The 20,651-nt window shown below is 37.7% G+C and overlaps 1 protein-coding gene across 1 annotated transcript in view; it reads right to left on the minus strand.

Annotated features, from left to right (window-relative positions):
* Positions 1 to 20,651, minus strand: part of LOC127971647 (slit homolog 3 protein-like) — a 162,191-nt gene that overhangs the window by 127,553 nt on the left and 13,987 nt on the right. The window contains exon 4 of the mRNA XM_052574822.1: positions 18,330 to 18,401. Coding sequence (XP_052430782.1) covers positions 18,330 to 18,401 — 72 coding nt within the window. The remainder of the gene's footprint in view (positions 1 to 18,329; positions 18,402 to 20,651) is intronic.

Here is a 20,651-nt window from a genome sequence, read left to right on the forward strand (position 1 = left end):
ACACAAGTGAATCATCATAAAACAAGGTGACGGTTTTGCCACCGCAGCCAATGTCAAGCATTCGGCAGTGTTTCCTTAACAACCATGTTTGGCTATCCTAGAGCCAAGGGAGAGCTTAAGGCATCGAGTTGGGTGTGATAGATTTATAGTGATAAAAAAAAATCCTCTTGAGATTTATGAAACTGTTTTTGTTTTTGTTCTAGACAATGGTTTTGTAAGAATGCATTGGGGGTAATTACATGAGGGATATATATATAAAAAAAAAAACGCAATTTACCCAAAAAAGGCAGGAATGAAAATGTAGTCGCTGAATCCACTGTTTATTGTATGCAATCAATCACCAAAAAAATGACTGATTTGAATGTCTGTTCCAAATTATGTGCATGAAAAATCTATGCACTGCAAATGGAGGCTGTCTCTAAATGTCATTTAATCACTGACAGAGTAATTATTCGTCAGGAACCACACTAGTCTACCAAGACCGGGATCCCCATTCCAGACCAGCCCACAGAATTAAAGCAGCTTTGGGGGGCCGTGTTAGGATTAAAGTCCTTGTTCCAGGAATCTCTACGTTAATGAATGTCATAATTAGAATCAGAAAGCCTTTGCTCAGTGAGGTTCACAGTCCCAGGCATTACACCATGTAATTTGACTTGTTTATCCCGAGGACGCCTGGCAGCTGCCCATAGTGGCTTCCACTGCAGTGAGTCAACAGAGCGGGACGCCTTCCTCTTTTGTGAGCATCACTGTAGTGACATCACAACGACTCATTCTGCTTTCTCCTCCTCATTTCGGCCTCCGTTCACAGGAGAAAATTGGACAATGGGAAGGAGATGGGATCTCCAGCACCTCTAAATCAGGCCTATCTGTGATGTCCCGTAATCAATCCAGGCGGAAAATAAGTAGGATTAAAGGGAAAGTTTACTTCCAGAATGCAAATTCTGATAATTTACTCACCCCAATGTCATCCAAGATGTTTACGTCTGTCTTTCTCTACTCAAAAACAAATAAGATGGAAAACATTCCAGGAATTTCTCCATATAATGGACTTCAATGGTGGCCAATGGGTAGAAGGTCCAATTACAGTTTCAATGCAGCTTAAAAGGGCTCTACACAATCCCAGTGGAGGAATAAGAGTCTTATCAAGTGAAAGATCAGTCATTTTCTATGAAAAATATAAATGTATATACTTTTTAACCACAAATGCTCATCTTGCACTAGCACGAACTAACATTACGTAATCATGCACAAGGGATGTTGGTGGAAGAACCGACCTAGTGTATACAAAGCGAAAGTGCAAAGAAAGTCAAATGCACCAAAGGTAAAAATAAAATAAAATGAAAAATAAAAATCAGATGATTTTGAAGTTGGAGTAGAAAATGAGATGGAGTGCACAGATGAAGAACTAACTGTGCATGACTTTTCCAACATGATTATGCAATGCGTGATGACATGAATGCGCATGGCAGAGCTAGTGCAATACCAGAATTTGTGGCTAAAAAAGTTATTTTATTTTTTATTTATTTTTAGAAAATTATGTTTTGCTAGATAAGACCCTGATTCCTCGGCTGGGATTGTGTAAAGCTGCATTGAAATGACAATTTGGACCTTCAAGCGTTTGCCACCATTGAAGTCCATTATATGGAGAAAATTCCTGGAATGTTTTCTTCAAAAAACGATTTTCTTGTAACTGATGAAACATCTGAGATGGAATGGGGGTGAGTAAATTATCAGGAAATTTTCAGTCTGGAAGTGAACTTCTCTTTTAAATAATACAGGATTAGAAATGTTCATCTGACTTCCAAGGGAGGCCCCAAACCACAGGTCTGTCAACTGCTCCGTTGACACGTCGTAAAAAAAACAGCGTCTGCCACTTTGCGCAGTCGCCACAACTCTCTCCCGTCACATGAAAAAGTGGGCCAGTCTGGAAGCGAATCAGACGCACATGCATTAGCGGCCTCTCAGGCACCTTGATTAGGCTTTGTTAAAAGAGCGTTATATGTGGAACATGGCCTCAATTAGCGTGTTGAGTATTTTGGGGGTTAATTTTTAGGGCCAGAGGAAATGGCGAAGACTTAAGCAGCCAAGCATCGTGATAACAGTCTCAGATCGTACTATGTACACAAATGGCTCACGGCTCGCGCTAATCACCCGCAATTACGAAGCCTTACAGAAACAAATGCATGAAGCCTAATGAGACCTTGAGATTTGTTTCTGTACAGATAGAAGAGGTCGGGTGAACCACATGAAGAAAAACACTTTGCCAGTCAGGGTCAGTGGTGATTACTGAGCCTGCGGCCTAGACATGTACCCTCTCCATGGACCATTAAAGCCACATGGACTGTGCTCTCCAGGCTCCTTACATTTCTCAGAGGCACACACACATTCACCAACATGACAGTGCCCAGACACCTTTCATAAAACAGTATGACCATATGAGAGAGTGACGCCTGCAGCAACTTGTGTGCGGCGGCTTTCAGGTCTACAAAAGGACCTTTAATCAATCTCACATGCTTTTTTAATGGGAAGTGTTAATGTGTCACTTGGAAAAAATGGGAGAAATGCAAAATATGCTCTCTGAGATCATCACGTATGCACCAGATGACTACAAATCCCTCACGTCAAGTCCATCCCTGGCTTGGATAAAGAAGTGGAGAGTTGACGGACATTAAGATTTACCTCCTTGTTTGTCTCACATTGTAAATATGTAGGTGGATCAGCCTAGTGACACATACGATGTTCAGTCAGAGGACACCCAATCGACAGAGAAGGCCCAGTACACTTCCCAATCTCTCCTCACCCAACAGCTCATCAACATTGGGACACACCTAATAAAAGCCTGACATACGTCCTCCTCATGGTTGGGAAGGACTTAAAGAGAAAGATCAACATGGAAAGAGATAAGATCAACATGGCTGTAATCTGTGACATACACTACAACTTTTCTTCATTCACAAGTCGTCTCTCTTGTGTGTTGTCTTGAGAAGTTAATAAGAAATTGAATTATATTAGGAAAATTTATCACAGTAGATATACACTACCATTTAAAAAAATGGGGTCGGTAAGATTTTGTTGCATTTGTTTGTTTTTGGAAGTCTTATGTTGACCAAGTCTGCATTTATTTAATCAAAAATAATATTGTAAAATATTATTACAATTTAAAATATATCCTTTAAAATGTTTAAGTTGTATTATACATGGATATAAATATTACAGGTGGTTTTCTGATTTATTTCACATTTTTGAAGAATTTGAAACGTATTTTCCCTTTACTGTAACACGTCCAGCTTTAAAGGGGTCATCGGATACAAAATTCATTTTGTTTGAACATAAATGGGTGTTGGCGATGTGTGTACACATCCACCATATAAAGATAAAAATCCACCCAGTATTTTTTATTTAATCCCTAAAAATAATATCCGCTTTTTCAAACCAAGCTGTTCTGACGTCACACAGACCAAGGCCCCTCCCCCTATAGTTGATTGACACGGCCGTCTTACCTTAGACCCGCCCTGAGTGAGCTGTGAACAGACCACCATTGAATTACTTTCACTTCGGAAGGGAATGCACCTCCCAATCTACCTAAATGTGTCTAAGTTCACGTGAATAATACATGATCCAGCTTCACCAACAGAAGAATCGAGTATTAGGTTTTTTTTATGCATCTTTGCAAATCCCCTTTCCTAGTAATCTGATAGTTAGTAAATTTTGCGGCTAAACTAAATAGTACTGCTTGTCACCCCAAAGAAAAGAGAGGCAGGGTCAGCAGACCTCATTAGCATTTAAAGGAACATGCGACAAAAAAGATTGCTCTGAAAAGCGCTAATTTTGACTGTAAAAAGGGTGTTTTTACACTATACCATTAAGAAATTTCAACCACAGAGTGTTATAGACTTTTCATTAAGACCCTAAAAGAATCATATCCGATGACCCCTCTAAACTAGGACTTTAAAATGTATCAAAAAGAAAATGAGTGGGGGAGGGGAAATGTTTTAAATAACTTGCATATATTTACATAAATTAATTATTTATTAAATGCCTCTCTCAGTTGAGCTTCAGTGTAAGTCACATGACGACTGCTCATCCAATCACCCGGACGCCTCAAAACAGAAAGTGTCAAATCTGTGGCAGAGAGCTCACAGCTAGATACTTTTCTGTGGTTTACAGCCGAACGAAAAAGACTTCAACTTTTATTTTCTTTGGTTTATAGCATTGCAACACTGTCATCAAGACCCTGGGAATTAGGGATCTCAGTTTTCACTTCACATTACCCCTTCTTCTCCATGATTAATAGGTTCAAGTAAATATTTTTTTTTCCTGAAATTGAGAAAACAGATAAAGGGAAAGTAATGTGGTTGTGTGTGCCCAAGTCAAACAAGACATGTTTTTCTAAAATCATCTCCCTTAGGTTACCCCAAAAACCCTTCGCCCCAGCACACCCTTTGGGTGCAAAAGAACCGTCCACAACCTCCTCTTTAACATGTGTTTGTGTTTTTCCCATGTAAGATGAAGCCATTTTTTTGCTCTTTGTAAATAAGACATATAGTTTATTGGACGTGGCACAGGCGCTGATCACATTGTGTCGAGTTTCACATTCATCTCTGCCTCCAGCTCCTCGAGGAAACCACTGTCATCATTTCTCAATGCTGCACGCTTGCTCAGACGTCTTTGTAAGAAACACAATCTTCTTTTGCTTTTCAGTGGGAAAAGGCTACTTCAGTGCACCCTCTATTTATTTTCATTTAATTTGAGTGTTTCTTGTTCAGGTTGTTTGTATATCGCTTCAAGCCACTGTTGATAAAGATTCCCAAGGCTAACAGGGACCCAGGCTTTTCTGACTCGGTTATTTTCATCTTGGAAATCACAGTTATCCACTTCTGCGACACATGGCATAATGATCTACCGATGATTACAGACCCTCTTGGGGCACGTGGCTGTCACCTCATAGTGCGTCTTGCATTATTTGTGCGTCAAGTGTGTAGGAAAGCAGTGAATCACATACAACCCTCCAGAGTCCGGATCAAAGGAAGAAAAATCTTGTTTTGTTTTTCTAGGCAACATCTGCAGTGTGTTGAAGGTTACTAGAGAAGGCTGGGCGGACAGCTCATTCTCCCGCTTGCCTTGGGTGTTACTTTAAAGTAATTATTTAGTTATTGAAATGATATAGCGCTGTCAAAGTGTTATGATTTTGACAAACGCATCCTTTAAATTGTCAATACTTCATCACATCATATTCAATATTAGTTTGACTAAAATGTCATTACAAATATTCAGTCATTCTGTGTATTACATGTAAGAAAACAAAGACCAAATTTGGCTTCACCCTAAAAGACTAATGGGAAAAACACGCAAACACAAGATAAAGGGATAGTGCACCCAGAAATACTATTGGCGGTAGCTACTGACTTTCATGGTATGGAAAAAAAATCCATCAACTGTTTTGTTCTTTAAACAATCTTCACAAAAAAAGTTAATAAATCTTTCATTTTTTTGGGTGAACTCTCTCTTTAAGGAAGATGATTGCTTTAGCAAAGGAGTTCGTAACCAGAGGGAGATGATTACAGAACAACTTACAGAAAAAAGCACATACTAGTGCTATACTATACTAGTACATATACAGTATACTAGCACATACACTTCATATACTAGTGCATATACTACATATACTAGTGCATATACTACATACAGTAGTGCATATAGAATATACTTCATATACTAGTGTGTAAACTAGTGCATATACAGTATACTAGTGTATTTACTTTATATGCTAGAGCATATACTACATATTCTAGTGCATATACTTAATTTACCAATGCGTCAACTAGTGCATATACAATAAACTAGTGCATTCAATTTATATGCTAGTGCATATGCTACATATTCTATCTAGTGCATATACTTCATATACTAGTGTGTAAACTAGTGCATATACAGTATATGGACTAGTATACGCACTAGTATATGAAGTATATGCACTAGAAGTATATGATATACATCATACACTAGTGCGTGTAAAGCATATACTAGTGCATTTAAAACCTCACTGCTCTATTTGTTATAATACCTCTCTCTTCATTGTTTATATCTATATTTATGTATATTTCTAGTCTGCCAATCTTTGTGTACTGCTAAACAGTTTTTTTGTTGTTGTTGTTGTTGATGTTGTTTCAAATAACTTTTCAGTTTTATTCTATATTCACAACAGGACTTATTCATTCTGACTAGGACATAACTGAAGTCAGGTTCACTTGTGCATTTGCATAATTTTGTGCAGATACACTGTAATATGGTTTATGTTGTTCATATATTTGTCTAATATTATATTTTCTTTAACAGTACATTATAGTTTAATTAATTATTGTCATAAAATATGCTTTTTGTTTAGTCTTAGTAAACAGACATTTTAAAAACACTCTAAAAATAGATTGAGGTGTGGTCAGATTTATGTTTTGTAAATTTTCGCTGACAAAAGCATTTAATTTCAATGGGAATCCACATGAATTTACCCACAAGAACAACTGGTTCGGTTGGTTATACCAACTCACCACAATTTCTTGGTTTAAAAGTGACATCTGCATGAGTTATGATTCATAAATCACTACACTATTGACAACAGACAATGGACCTTTTATTCTGATGCTTTTTTGCATTTTAACATTGGTTTGTAGGGGATTTTTTTAATTTAGAACCCTCCCCACTTTTTAAACTATTCCCATGATAAAATATACAGCCTAAGATCATAAGCGGTGGCACAATTCAACACAGATGCACCCTGGACTTCCCCTCTATGCTGTTTTATTTTCAGAGACAAGTACCTGTCCAGATATGAGTAAACATTACAATCATCTCATACACACCCATTGAAAAGAGTCATCTAAACCAGGGCCAGAAACAACACAAAGCAAACCACACTTACAAACACATACACACGAAAATCTAAGATGAACTCCTTCTGGGGCCCAGTTTATGTTGGCGTGCCGAGTTAAACGGAGCCAACAGAGACAAAGCTGGGGGAGAGAAACGACATAATGTAACAATTTATCTGTGCAGATTTCCCAGATTTGATGTCCAAAGACTATTGCAGAGTTCCCAAGCATGCTGTATAGATAGCAACGAGGCATGCATATCCAGCCAGCGGCTTGCCTAAGTGTGCGTTTTGGGTGCGTAATGACCAACCGCGCAGCGTTTGAGTTCAGCCAAGTACCTCCTTGCAATGCGGTGGCCAGAATGACTAATGGAGGTTTGAATATCTGAACTCGCTTTGTGGAGTCGCACAGGAAGATAAAAGAGAAAAACAACAACGAGAAAGTTGAGGAGAAGCGTCTGTTTTCACTTAGGTCCTCCGTACACCACAAACCTTCCCATTGTTGCCTGAAGGAGGCTGGCTGCGAGCATGGCCTCGGATCATAAAAAGAAGCTGTAATTAGCTCAGTGACAATTGAGTCCGTAATAAAAGAAGGGCAGCCTGGAAGTGAACCTGAACTGTTAGCTTCCTTTCGCTCTCATAAACTGACCAGAGCATTTTGTTTAGCGTGCTGCTCTCACTGTAAACTGGCCCTGGAGCGTGTGTGTGTGTGTGTGTGTGTGGGCTGGCAAGCCAGACGTGCAGTTCTGGATGGCCGGGTCGATGACTAACTTGCCCTGAATCGCCTGTTCTCTCTACTTAGTTGGCACATCTGACTGTGCCACTTTGTGCCATCTCAGGCAGGTCAAAAAAAGCTCTGACATTTGACCAGAGTGATTTCGTTGGGATTTGAAGCATCTTGACACCCACAAGACAAGTGCTTCTATGCGAGAGCCAGGCACAGAAGCTAGACTTGACTTGCTGTTGATTCAGATGCTCTTGTAAAAACAGCAGCGTGACGCAAAAGTGCTGGCCTGTCAGAATCCTCTCCTTGCCCTTTGTGAAGGACGAAACCGCACCGCTACCAGTGAGAGGAATCCAGTCAGGATGAGCTCCGCTGCTCTAATGGGCCTTTGTTTGTTGTTTTACTCACCCTGGCTTTTCCGAGATGCACACTTCTGTTGGAAAACATTCCTCGGACTCGTTTTTTGCTTTGTTCACACTTGCAAAAATAAACGGCACAGTTGATACTTACAGTAAAAAGGATATCAAGATGGGTTCAACAGTTTAACAACCCAGAGGAAACTCTAAACCTAAATAATACCGTGACATCTAATGTATACAATTAATCTAATGCCTCGAAATGCACTGAGATGCACGATACCAGGCTTAAAATGTCTGATTTTAAAGTTAGGTTCCATCCTGTTAAATCCTGTGTATACTCAAGAACACTAAATCACTATATATATACATACACAATATATATACACAATTAATATATAGTACACTATTTTTATCTTTTAGCAGCAAGGATGCATCAAAAGTGATATTAAAGTAATTTGCATTGTAACTTAAACATTCTATTTTAAATAAATGCTGCTCCTTGAACGCCTCTTCATAAAAAACAAACACTTAAATATTAAGCAGCAAATTGCTTATAATAAGAAATGCTTTTTGAGCAGCAAATCAGCATATTAAAATGTTTTCTGAAAGATCATATGACACTGAAGACTAGTAAAGATGCTGAAAATTCAGCTTTGCATGCAGAAATAAATTACATTTAAATTAACGTATTTACAAATGTATTTAAAATGATAATGTTTCACAATATTAATGTTTTAACTGTATTTTTTTTTTTTTTTTTAAAGTGCAGCCTTGGTGAGCATAGACCTCTGTCTACAAAAAAGTAAAATAAATAAATATACTTACATTCAAATCATATTATAAATATAATACAGTTTATAATAGATATGTTATCATGTAAGTTTTTAAAAGTTAAAAAAATACATTATTATTATTAAAGAAGGTTCTTTTGCTTACTGAATTTTTACTGAAATTTTTCAATTTTATTTTGTTTCTTCTTTTGTTACCAGTATGCACGCAAACACACACACACACACACACACACAAATCATGTAGCTCTAACCCTGGGCTTTTAATAAGTGGTGTACTGTAGCATTAGTGATCTTTAGCGATTACAGATTACATCTACACAGTGAAAGTGTGCTGGTTTGTGTCTGGGTGATCTTAATGGGACTACAGTGATGATAGAGTGGCAGCTCTTTCATTTTTCAAACTCAGGAAGAGGCTAAAGGTTCATTTGGAGGCTGTGCTGCTAAAGAAGGAAACCCAGAGTGCTTGGTCACCGCAGTGCACTCGTTCTTCTCTTTTAAACATGTGCAAGCAGTTCTGCCCATTTAAATCAAATTACCTTTTCAACCAGTCGTCATGGGAACCACCTGTGATAAACACCCTAGCACATAATGGCCCCAAACTATTTCCCAAATTATAGGCGCCCTCAATCAACACAACGAATTAGGCCTTTTCCCCTCTCTTTGCTTCTGTAGAGCGGGATACTCTATCTGAGCGCTCTTTCTCCTGAGACACATCTTGGCTGAGTCCAGAGTGCAGATCATTGTACAAACTCAAACGAAGTACCAATGCACGCATTTCATTTTTGCATGTTAGCAATTACAGGTGATGTAAACTAAAATCCAGATTGCATGTTAGAACAGAATTTCTTCCTTTGCGGTTTCCAAAAGAGCCAGAAAATACCTTTAAAGCAGCATACAACAGAAATGAGCTTGAAGCTATTTTTTATCAAGTCAACATAAAAAAAAGACTTAGCAATTTATTTTAATTATATTATTTGGAATATTTTATTGTGAATAAAATAAAATAAAGAAAAAATAAATAAATAAAACAAATAAATAATAATAATAAAGTAAAAAAATAAATAAATAAATAAAATAAATAATAATATTAATAATAAAGTAAAAAATATAAATAAAAATAAATAAATAAATAAATAATAATAATAATAATAATAATAATAAAGTAAAAATATAAATAAAATAAAATAAAATAAAATAAAATAAAATCAAATAGTTCAACCATTCCAGAATGGAGACAGTAGTTGGTGGGTTGGAAAAAAAAAAATGAGATGGCTTAAATCAATGAAAGAACAAAAAAAGAACAGTAACATATAAAAACCTAAACAGGGTCAGAAAAGTGATTAAATTTTGACTCACTAGACATTTGAGATAATACTGCGCTTTTAAATCAATCATCTTTACATCATTTTCCCTGCAGGTTTCCTCTTACATTTATCAGCAGACTTTAAGACATTTTATCAACATCATTGACGCAGGGCAACATGAAATCAATAACGAAATAATGATAATTAATCCTGCCTCTAGCTAAGCTGATTAATAGAGTCAATGTCAGATAATCAGTGGAGCTAGAATAGCAAATGTGAAGAAGTCTGAAAATCTTTAAACATGAATACCACAGTACAAAGCCATGGCATGTAGATTTATCTTATCATACTTAATATTGAAACCATCTGGCACTGCTATTACGACACAGCACAGACCGTTCAGTTAATTTTTAACAATCAAGCCTTACTAAAACAAAATGAATCAGTAGTTTACTCGGCATTACGGACTGACCCTAGATTCTCTCTGGTGGGTCTGTGGAGGCGTGCGTGAGTGAGCAACATCAACAGCAGAAGACGCTGGCAGAATCACAACAGTCCAACAGTCACAGCAGTGCAGGCCCCACAGCATGCAGGAGATTTATTAACACTACAGACCTACCCCATCTCCCCATAAATACAGCAACTGTGTTCCCACAGGCCACCATTTCTCTGAGTCAACCTGTCATCCAGATCCACCTGATCTAAAGCGTCTGAATAAGGCACAAACAGCATTCAGGAAGAGGATTTGATTGCACAACATGCTCCATAACAAGGCCATAAGTCAACATCCTTGGGTGAAAACACTTTTTTTACCTCTCGGATTCATCCACGGTTGCACAAAAGCAAACACACTGCCACTGCACTTTGCATGGCCCTCACGGATCCTACTTTTATAAACCACAGGAAACTAAACAAACTTATTTCACATAATCTCATGCCAACAAAATGTGAAAAACAGTCCTTAAGTGTATCTAAATTTACTAACTAATCGTTCCCCCTATCGTGCATATTTTTGCTTTATTTGGATGCTTAATTGCTTACACATGTAATGGGATATTTCGGTGCACACAACATACATAAAAACCTCTTGTCCAATAAAATATATAGCCAGCATTTTAGATTTTGCCTACAGCTGCAAACTATGCGTTGTGGTGTAGAAGAGAATCTGGCTGCTCACTGAACATCTGCATACAGGAGATATTCATGCTCACATCTTCCAGTGGTTCAGAAAAAGTTTATTTACTGGTAGCAATTTATCGGCAGCTATGCATTTGATTTAAAATTGTGCGCTTTCATATTTGAACAGCATCAGGGCACATTTTTGACATAAACATAAATGCAAACATATTGAAAACGCATTCCTTATGAAAATACACATCCTAAGCTGGTTTGCTGCTCTGTTTGCTGGTTTTAGACAGGATTTAGGCACTATTTAGCTTCATCCACATTTAGCTTTAGTCATTCAAAAATGTTTTTCATCAAGGCTGCATTTATTTGACCAAAAATACATGAAAAAAACTGTAATATTTTGAAATATTATTTCAATTTCTAATATTAGTTTCCAATTTTAATATACTTTAAAATATCATTTATTTTTATTTATTTCTTTGATGCAGCATTGAATTTTCATCCGCCATTACTCCAGTCTTTAGTGTCACATGCTCTTTCAGAAATCATTATTATCAGTGTTGAAACTGTTGTGCTGCATAATATTTTTTGGAGCCTTGTAATACATTTTTCTTTGAATAAAAAGTTCAACAAGAATCCTGAAAAAAATTATCAAAAAAAAAAAAAAAAGTTCACAAAATTGATTATAAACCATCATATTAGAATGATTTATGACGGCTCGTGTGATAATAAAGACTGGCTTAAGGATGCTGGAAATTCAGCTTTGCTTCAAAGGAATATATTATATTTTCAGGTACATTAAAAAAGGAAACAATAAAAATCTCACAAAAATTAATTTTTTTGTATGTTTGATCAAATAATTTCAGCCATAATGAGCGTAAGGATCTTATTTAAAAATCTATTCCAAACTCTTTAGTGACCATCTAACTTTTTACCATCTAAATTTTTACACTTTCCACATTTGGCATTCTCTGTGTAGCAGTTTTAGGAAATAAAGCTTTGCAACTTCATTCCTTCACCAAAACAGTGTAAACAGTTTGATTTATTCATTCCTCCTGTCAGCAGAAACAGAAAGTGCTGCGTGCGCAATGACTCAAGCAGATGTCCGGTCTGGTTTCTGCCTGACCCACATGTACCTGGCTTCCTCCAGTCTGACAAGGTTAAGAAGCTACCGGCAAATGCCACTGCCTCCATCTGAGAGCAGCACAGCAGGTCATTAACATTTCTCTGGTAGGAGAATATTAGCTTCCTCTGACTGATCTGCCTTTGGGGGGTCAGCTCACCCATATCCCACTACCAGATCCAAACTGTGAATTTCAAAGTCCCTTAGTGTACATCAATCAGCTCACAACCCTGGGAAGCAGCACAATTCAAGAAAAAAAAAGTGAAGTCTTCGAGTGTTCTGTATATAGTTGGCTTTCTGTCAGGACTCAAACGTCTTTGTAGCTTGTATTTATCTAAATATGTCTTTGGAGTAAATCACAAAGCTGTCTAGCTTTTTGAAACCGGCTGAGCGCAGCCCTATTTTGGAAGACGCTTGGCTGGAATCAGAGAGGGTTCGTTTCTCTGAAAACAATCAGAAGGCCTCTTCTGAAAGCCCTGAGCCAGAGCTCTATGGTTTATGTGCTTGGAGCATGTTGAATTATTAGCCAGCTATTGTGGGTAGACAAACACTGCATCACTTTACACAGAGATATAATGACAGAGTTACAGTATTATCCCTTATTACTTGATAATTACCATTTATACAGCAGCAGAGCAACAACTGCTTGTTTTTATTATAGCTTTTCGGGACCCAAATATTTCAAGGAGTAGTTCACCCAGAAATGAACATTCTGTCATTATTTACACACCCTCATGTCAGTCGTGGCCAGTCATTATGATGAAAGTGAACTGGGACTGGGACTGTCAAGCACTGTAAAAGTAGTTCATATGAATCATGCACTATATTCCCAGTCTTCTGAAGACATACAATTATTATGTGAGAGGACCAGACCGGAAATCCACCCTAGCTAGCTCTCTGTGAGCAGCAAAAAAATCTGTATTTCCAAATTAATTTTTAAAATATATTTCAAAATACACACAAAAAATGGCCCAAAAATGCTAAAAAGTAAAAACAAATATATATATTTATGTACATATATGTTCTACTAATATATTTTTGGCCATTTTTTCTATATTCTTAAAAATGTATTTCAATGTATATATATATAAATTTGTAAAAAAATTTTGGAAACATTTGATTTTAACTAGTGGTCGACCGATATGTGTTTTTGGACAGCCGATGCCAATATCTTGGAAAGCAGCGGGGCCATAGCCGATATGATTTTTTAAAAATTCTTATTTTTAATAATATTTAAGAGATTTAAAATCATTTGATAATGGATTGAAATATAAATGTGTAAAAGAAACATGCTGGATACACATACACACTTCCCAAGGTTTCACAACTGGATTCGGCTAAGTAAGGTTTGTGAAATTAAATGTTCATTAGTCATTCAAGGATTTGTTTAAATTATATAAATGCATATTTGCTTAATGCTGACGGCAAACGATAAAGTATTATATATAATGTTTGCCTTTATATTACTAATAGGCCTAAAATAAAAGCAATTGTTATAATACTTTCTGTATACATTAATTTCTCTGTTTAACTGTTCTATCTGATTATTAGATAGACTTCTATCCATGTTAATGACAACAACAAACAAGACAGAGAGTTAGAGCACTGTTTGCACTCAGACACTACCGCTCTCAACGCCTTCAAAATAAAAGTCCGGCGTGCAGTCAAAATAAAAGTCTACCTCGAACACGTCGGCCAAACAGAAAAACATATCGACCCATGCCGACATTTGAAAAAATGACAAATATCAACCGATATATCGGCCTTGGCGATATATCGGTCGACCACCAATTTGAACACATTTTAATAAAGTACAGCAAGGAACATATTTTAAAATGATCCAAAAAATGCAATATTGCAATATAAAGGCCATTTTTATTTAGCCTACATTTTCTTGCCCATGAAGTACATTTAGAAATATATTTTGGTTGAAACTATATAAACTATATAAGGTTGAAATTAATACCACATTTATGGTACTTTTATGCTGTTTTGGGGACTTTTATGGTATGCAAGCTCTATTCCACATTCCTTTTAAAAGCCCGGCCCGCATATGCTTCCAAATTGTTCCTTTTGTCATCAACAAAACAAAAAAAGAAAATCAGACAGAATTGGAACAATATTCCAAGGTGAAGGTTAATAAGCCATTAACCAATCGCTTAACTGTGCCACAAGAAGTCATTACAAGACTTTAAAAGCACAGCACACTCGGTAAAAACAGCAATCGTTTTGAAGCACGCTATGGAGAGCTCATTAAGGGAACCAATGAGCTTAATGGCTTCAGAGTGGCTGCAGACTTATGGAATCATGTTTGAGATCCGGACTGGAGCTGAGAGATGGTTTGTGTTTGCAAGGCTGAGAGAGCCAGACCCCCCGCTCATCTGTCGAGCCGAACTCCACCATTTCGAGCCAACAGGAGCAAGAGAGAAAACTCATTGTGTGGGAGAGCGATTTGTTTCTTTTAAACAAAGAAAACAAACGTTTGGAAGGAAAATAAACTTGTCATGGATAGAATGGGAGAAACAAAAGATGTCCTTGGTGATGGCAAACAAAGAGGGAAGAAAAATCCAACCTCAGCACCCAAACTCGAGATTTGATCAATCTGTATTTATGAAAGGCCATCGCCGCTGTCCAGTGGTCATTTCATGCCAACCAACTGCCAGGATAATTGCACCAAGAAGATTAAAGAGAGAAAGTTTCAAATTGGCTGAGGGGAAGGGGACATAAGACAAGACGATGCATTCTGCTTTCCTATTCCTCTTAATGCACCAATCACATGCAACCTGAGCTTGGGGTAAAGGCAGGGAGTGGCTGGGTCTCATGGGTATCACTGGCCAAAATATCCTACACTTCCAGAGCAGGGGCTCATCTCCGTTAATCTTAGGTCTCATTTAGCTGCACCATTAATAAATAGGAGCAGGCATGTTCAAGACTGCTTTCCAATTCGTCATTCGCTTTTCATTATTCAGTTTCACTGGCTAGACAGAAAGATCCAGCCTTCTAAGAACAGGGCAAGGGTGGAAGAGCTTCTAGAAGCCTGACCGATCCCATGGATAAAATGTGTAAGTGTGGTTGCACGATGTATGAGGTGCATTTCTGAGCCCACACAGTGAAATCTGTAACTCTTCTGACATGATCTGTGAAATCGTGCTCTTTACCTTTCCCTGACCCCTGTCAGTGTTTCCAGTCCTGCTGGCCACAGACAGCCCCAGCCCCGCTCCGCCTAACCCTTCCTGTGTGCGACACGCTCGGCTTGCTTTCCCCAGCTGGCTGGGCTTGAGGTTTTTAATGGGTGAGGCCGTTCATATCGCACTAACGTCAACCAGCGTAACAAACCCTGACAAGGAAAGGTTACAAACCCTGCCATAAACCGCTCCCGCCCTGGACAACCTTCATTAGGCGTACTCCAGTTTACATTCAGAAAAAGTGAAAGTGAGATGGAACAAATAAACTGTACTTTAAATTTGCTGTTGGAAAAGAGAAGAAGAGATGTTCATAGTAAGCATTTGGACTTTCACCTCAGCCTGCTCATTCTCTCCCTGCAATATATAAATATCAAAATCTAGGCAAGTATCAAATATATATTTATAATAGATAAATATCAAACACACTAAATGCAAATCGGCCAACTTTTTGGCAGAGGTTATTTACATTAGCTCCACTCACTAAGGCCTGTTTGGTGTAGACAACATTACAAAAGATGTGTGTTGTATGAAAGGCTCATTGGCATCGGCCGTAAAGTGCATGGCGGCATTTTTATCGGGTAGGTTTAGGAAGGGCTTTATTGTCCCAATATAAGAAGTCATCCATTTAGTAATTTTAAGAAATATGACAATTTACTGCATGCTGTTTTATAATGCACTCTAATAAATATATGTCATTTTTTGCACTTAAGTATAAACAGCATCTACTATTTACACTTATCGTAAAGAAACGCTGCTATTTTTACATAGTGTAAACAGCATCTTTGCTATTTGCACTTAATTTAAATATCATCTATTGCTGCCACAGCCTTCATGAAATTAGGGTTGCACAGTAGAGCTGAAGATCTTTGCCCGAACCAGACGGGACCCGTCGGGACCCGACGGGTTCGGTCGGGTTCGGGCTTAATTTCTATCATCTTATGCGGGCTTGGGCCGGGCTCGGGCTTGCGCTCCGGTTTGCGAGGTAAACGAGCGGTCATGTGATGTGTTTCGATTAGCGCGAGAAAGATGCGAAAATGAATGCTGAGCAGGCGTAACGGAGGCTTGCCTCTGGTGATTACGTTTTGGTTGCACCAGCAACTAAAGCAAACTCTGAGGTGTGGAAAAGTTTTAACCATGCTTATAATGAGATTAATGAGTGAATAATGACGCACCATCAGTGAGCGCAGGAGCGCGCCGAAGACATCTACACTGGATTCAATCATTTTCCTCCACAAAAACATGTAGACCTAGCCTAATCTCTGTGAGTAAAGGTTTTTCAAATGATAACTAAATATTCATCAAGTCTTAAATGCATAATGTTGACAGAGTGTTTACACTAATGTTGGCATTATTCTTTTATTAAATAAAGCAAATCCGGCGGAGCCTTTATCTTAATTTCGTTATTGCCAAATACCCATCTTAATTTAAAATTTATCTTAATTAAATGTTTTTTAAATGACTCGTTTTTATTGGTGCGTTGGTCTATTTATAGGTAAAATGAGCCTATGTCTAGAATGCTGAGATGTTACGATGTGACACAGGACTTATTTTATTTCTTTATTCCAACTTCCAAGTGGTCTAGTCTACGTTAGTTATGAGTAAATTATGTTAAAACATGAATGAATTGCTCATTGTTGGCAAAAGGCAAAAGAGCTGTGTGCGTGCGCACATTTGAATAATGTCGGGCTGTAAACGGGTTCGGGCTTTAAAAAAGCTGTCAATCAAAATGTACTTGTCGGGCTCGGGCCGAAACCTGTCGGGCTCGGGTCCTGTCGGGCCTAACTTTTAAGGCCCGATTACAGCTCTAATGCACAGTCACAATCTACTTTATAATAGGTATTATAACAGCCAAATAACAACCATTTTTTTCCAACTGATTTTTCATAGGGTACATTATAATGTGATGGCCTAGGTTTACTTGCAGCATTTATTTATTTAAGGTTTTTATCATTTTATTTTCATTAACTTAAACTTATATTTTTTCATATTATCATTCTGAAATGATATCAGAAAATTATTATCGGGTTATCGGTATCAGTTATCATTATCGGTTATACATATCGGCTTGAAAACGGGGCTGTCATTTCTGAAATCTAGTCTCAATAATGCCATTAATATCAAGCTAGAAAAGCTTGTTCTATGATTTTCTGTCTGTAAAAAAGATTGTGACCAACCATGTGTCATACAGTATATTACTGCAATGCAATAGCAGTAGCTTGTGAATGGCAAGCTCATGTCTAGAAATCTTTCATACCAAGGAAACTATTATATAAAAAGCTTTAAATGCCAGAATCAGATCCAGTCAATTAAATCTCTGTTGCTTCATGGAAACATTTTAGAAATGCTCATAGAACTATATGGTCGTCTGGAGTGACTCCTGTGTCACAATCAGCTTCAGATAAACACTTGTAAAGCTTAACTTGTAAACCTTTGCCCGACACAGACCAGACCTGATCACGCTAGTTATATTGACAACTGTAAATTCATAAATGAAGTATCCCCCGACTGCTAAGCCAAAAAATGTGCCTGATTCAAAGCAGAGCAGGAAAAAATTCAAAATATCAAGAATGTAATTTATCCAAGGAAAATATTCCCTCCAGCACACCTTCTCCTCTCCATCAGGAGCATGGGGAGAGGTCGTGTCACATGAAGCTTGGCCCGGATTCCCGGTCCGTCTGAAGGAATAACACAGAGAACACGCCTGCACTGACAGCATCCTTTTAAACAGCGTTTGGGAAAGTCAAATATTTAAGCAAGATCCTTTCCAGTACAATGATCAGAATTAAAACAGTGGGAAGTATGACCGCAAGCTTTTCCAGGCACGGATATCAAAGGGAAGCGATGACTTACAGTCGGCCCAGCTTGGGTGTGGATTGGAAGAGCAGCTCCGGCAGGACCTGCAGCCGGTTCCGGTTCAGGCGGCTGTGAGGAAGAGAGGACAGGGGAAGGGCAAGAGTTAGTGTGGTCAAAACATCTAGAGTCAGGAGGGAAGAAACGAAACGTAAGACACCGTGAGAGTGGCCTTACACGGAGCACAAATCAGTGGGTAGCTAGATTATCCAAGGCAGAAAGAGAGAGTGAAAACCAGGAAAACACAGATGGAAATGTTGTTTGACTTACAGAGCGACATGCAGACATCAGAATACCTAGATGGATGAGACAACAAGGCAAACACAAACGACACAAGGACTGACCAATCCGTCTTTCTGATTAAAGAAACAAGCCGTTGTTATCAGGACTGGCCAATAGCTACATCCTGGGGTCAGGAGACACAGCTGTGCTTGGGCTGATGGGAAATAAATGTACTTCCTCTGAAGATGGCCTAGGTTATCTCCAGCAGTGCTCTTTAAAGGCTATTATCACTCACATGAGCCTGGCCAGACTGACTGTGGGCTTTAGTAGGATGACCGTTATCACAGGAGTGTGGGTTCTGATGATAGGATGCAGGGTCACGGAGCAAACCAAAGGTATGTGGAGGAGGAACATCACTACATTTTGTTTTGAGGACCTACAGCGTTTATAACTCAGTTTCTTGCTGTAGCCTTCAAGCAGACTCATTCTTGAAGAAAAAAGTTGTTTTCCCTTGCTAAAGCAACAGCTCCACACTTGAGCCTGCTTGACAACATATTTCAATGTACCATATTTAATTTTTGACAGGAATGAGAAAGCTATGAGGGATTAAACTACAGTTAATTCAATTTATTGTACTGCTGTTTAACCACATAGAGATTACTCATGAAACGTCCTTATAAAAAATCCTTTGGTAGGAAAACTACTTGTGAAAATTATACAATTTTATTAAAACACACAGCATCATTTTCATATGCGTTAAAACTGTTATTCACAAATACAATGACTTTAACACGTTCTACAATAAGATTAAGTCTTTATTTTCAGAATTTGACACTAAAATCTGCTGCTGAGAATGCACAGGAATAAAAAAAATTTATTCAAATGTTAAAATATATCCAAATAGAAAGTAGTAATTTTAAATGGTAATAATATTTAACAATATTAATGCTTTTAGAGTAATTAAATGTAATCTTTTCTTAAATTATGTAAATAAATTAAATGAAATTTAAGATATAAATATAATATGAAATAAAAACAAACTGTGCTTGCTTAAGATTATAGTTCTAAAACCTCGACATGTTTTAATGTAGATTTTTAAAAGTCTTTTATTTTTTTTCTGTAAACTTTAGTATAGGGACCAACTCTCACTTTTTACCAGTTGCTTATTAGCATGATACGTATTACTAGTGTACTGGCTGTTTATTAGTAATTATAAAGCACATTTTCTGTATGACCATATTATACATCACTAATACTACCCAATACCAAACTTAATTAATAGTAATTAGTAATAAGAAGTTTATAGTGACAAAAGTCGTACTTAACAGTTAATCAATAGCGAGAATTGGACCTTAAAACAAAGTACGACTGATTTTTCTTTATCGTAGACACTCTTATTCGTCATTAATCTCAGTTCCGATGCTTTGATGTCAGAGATTGAGGGATCAAGGGGAGGAGTTACCTCAAATTTGACCCCTTTGATTGTCGAACCATGGTTTATAATCTATTTTAAGCACCATGTTAGTCACAATGTGTAGCATGAAAACATTTCTGTTCTTTCTGTTTCTGTATCATTAATTAGAGCACATGCTCTCATTATGGGGAGAAGCTATTTATGTGTCTGCTGGGTTACAACGACAACAAAAAGTCACAATCGGGTGTCAGATGGAGGGAATGCAAGTGGACACACTGGCCGTCGAGAGCGGGTCATTAAGTTAAACGCTGTGAAATTCCAAATACAAGTGACACAATGAGGAATGTAGATCTTGAGACCCATATAAACCAGCCTCACAAAACCACCACAGAGACAGATTCTTCAGAGGCGGTAAACAGACTGACAAATTTTGATATACGTCCATCACTAACGTGCAGCGGCAGCTGCTAAAAGACTCTGTTAAACACCGACAGAACAGAGAAAACATTTACAAGGAATGAAACGCACTGAGACATTCACACATAAACAAACTCAAGGATGCAAACCACAGTCCAGACATTCTTTGACCTTGTCCAGCGGCTGTAATAGCTAGCATGTTTGGTCTGACCCAGTGGTCAATTTCACTGGGAAGTGTTAAGATTCTCACCAGAAAAGAGCAAATGGCT

This window comes from Carassius gibelio, chromosome B14 (assembly GCF_023724105.1).
Source record: "Carassius gibelio isolate Cgi1373 ecotype wild population from Czech Republic chromosome B14, carGib1.2-hapl.c, whole genome shotgun sequence".
Taxonomy (NCBI): domain Eukaryota; kingdom Metazoa; phylum Chordata; class Actinopteri; order Cypriniformes; family Cyprinidae; genus Carassius; species Carassius gibelio.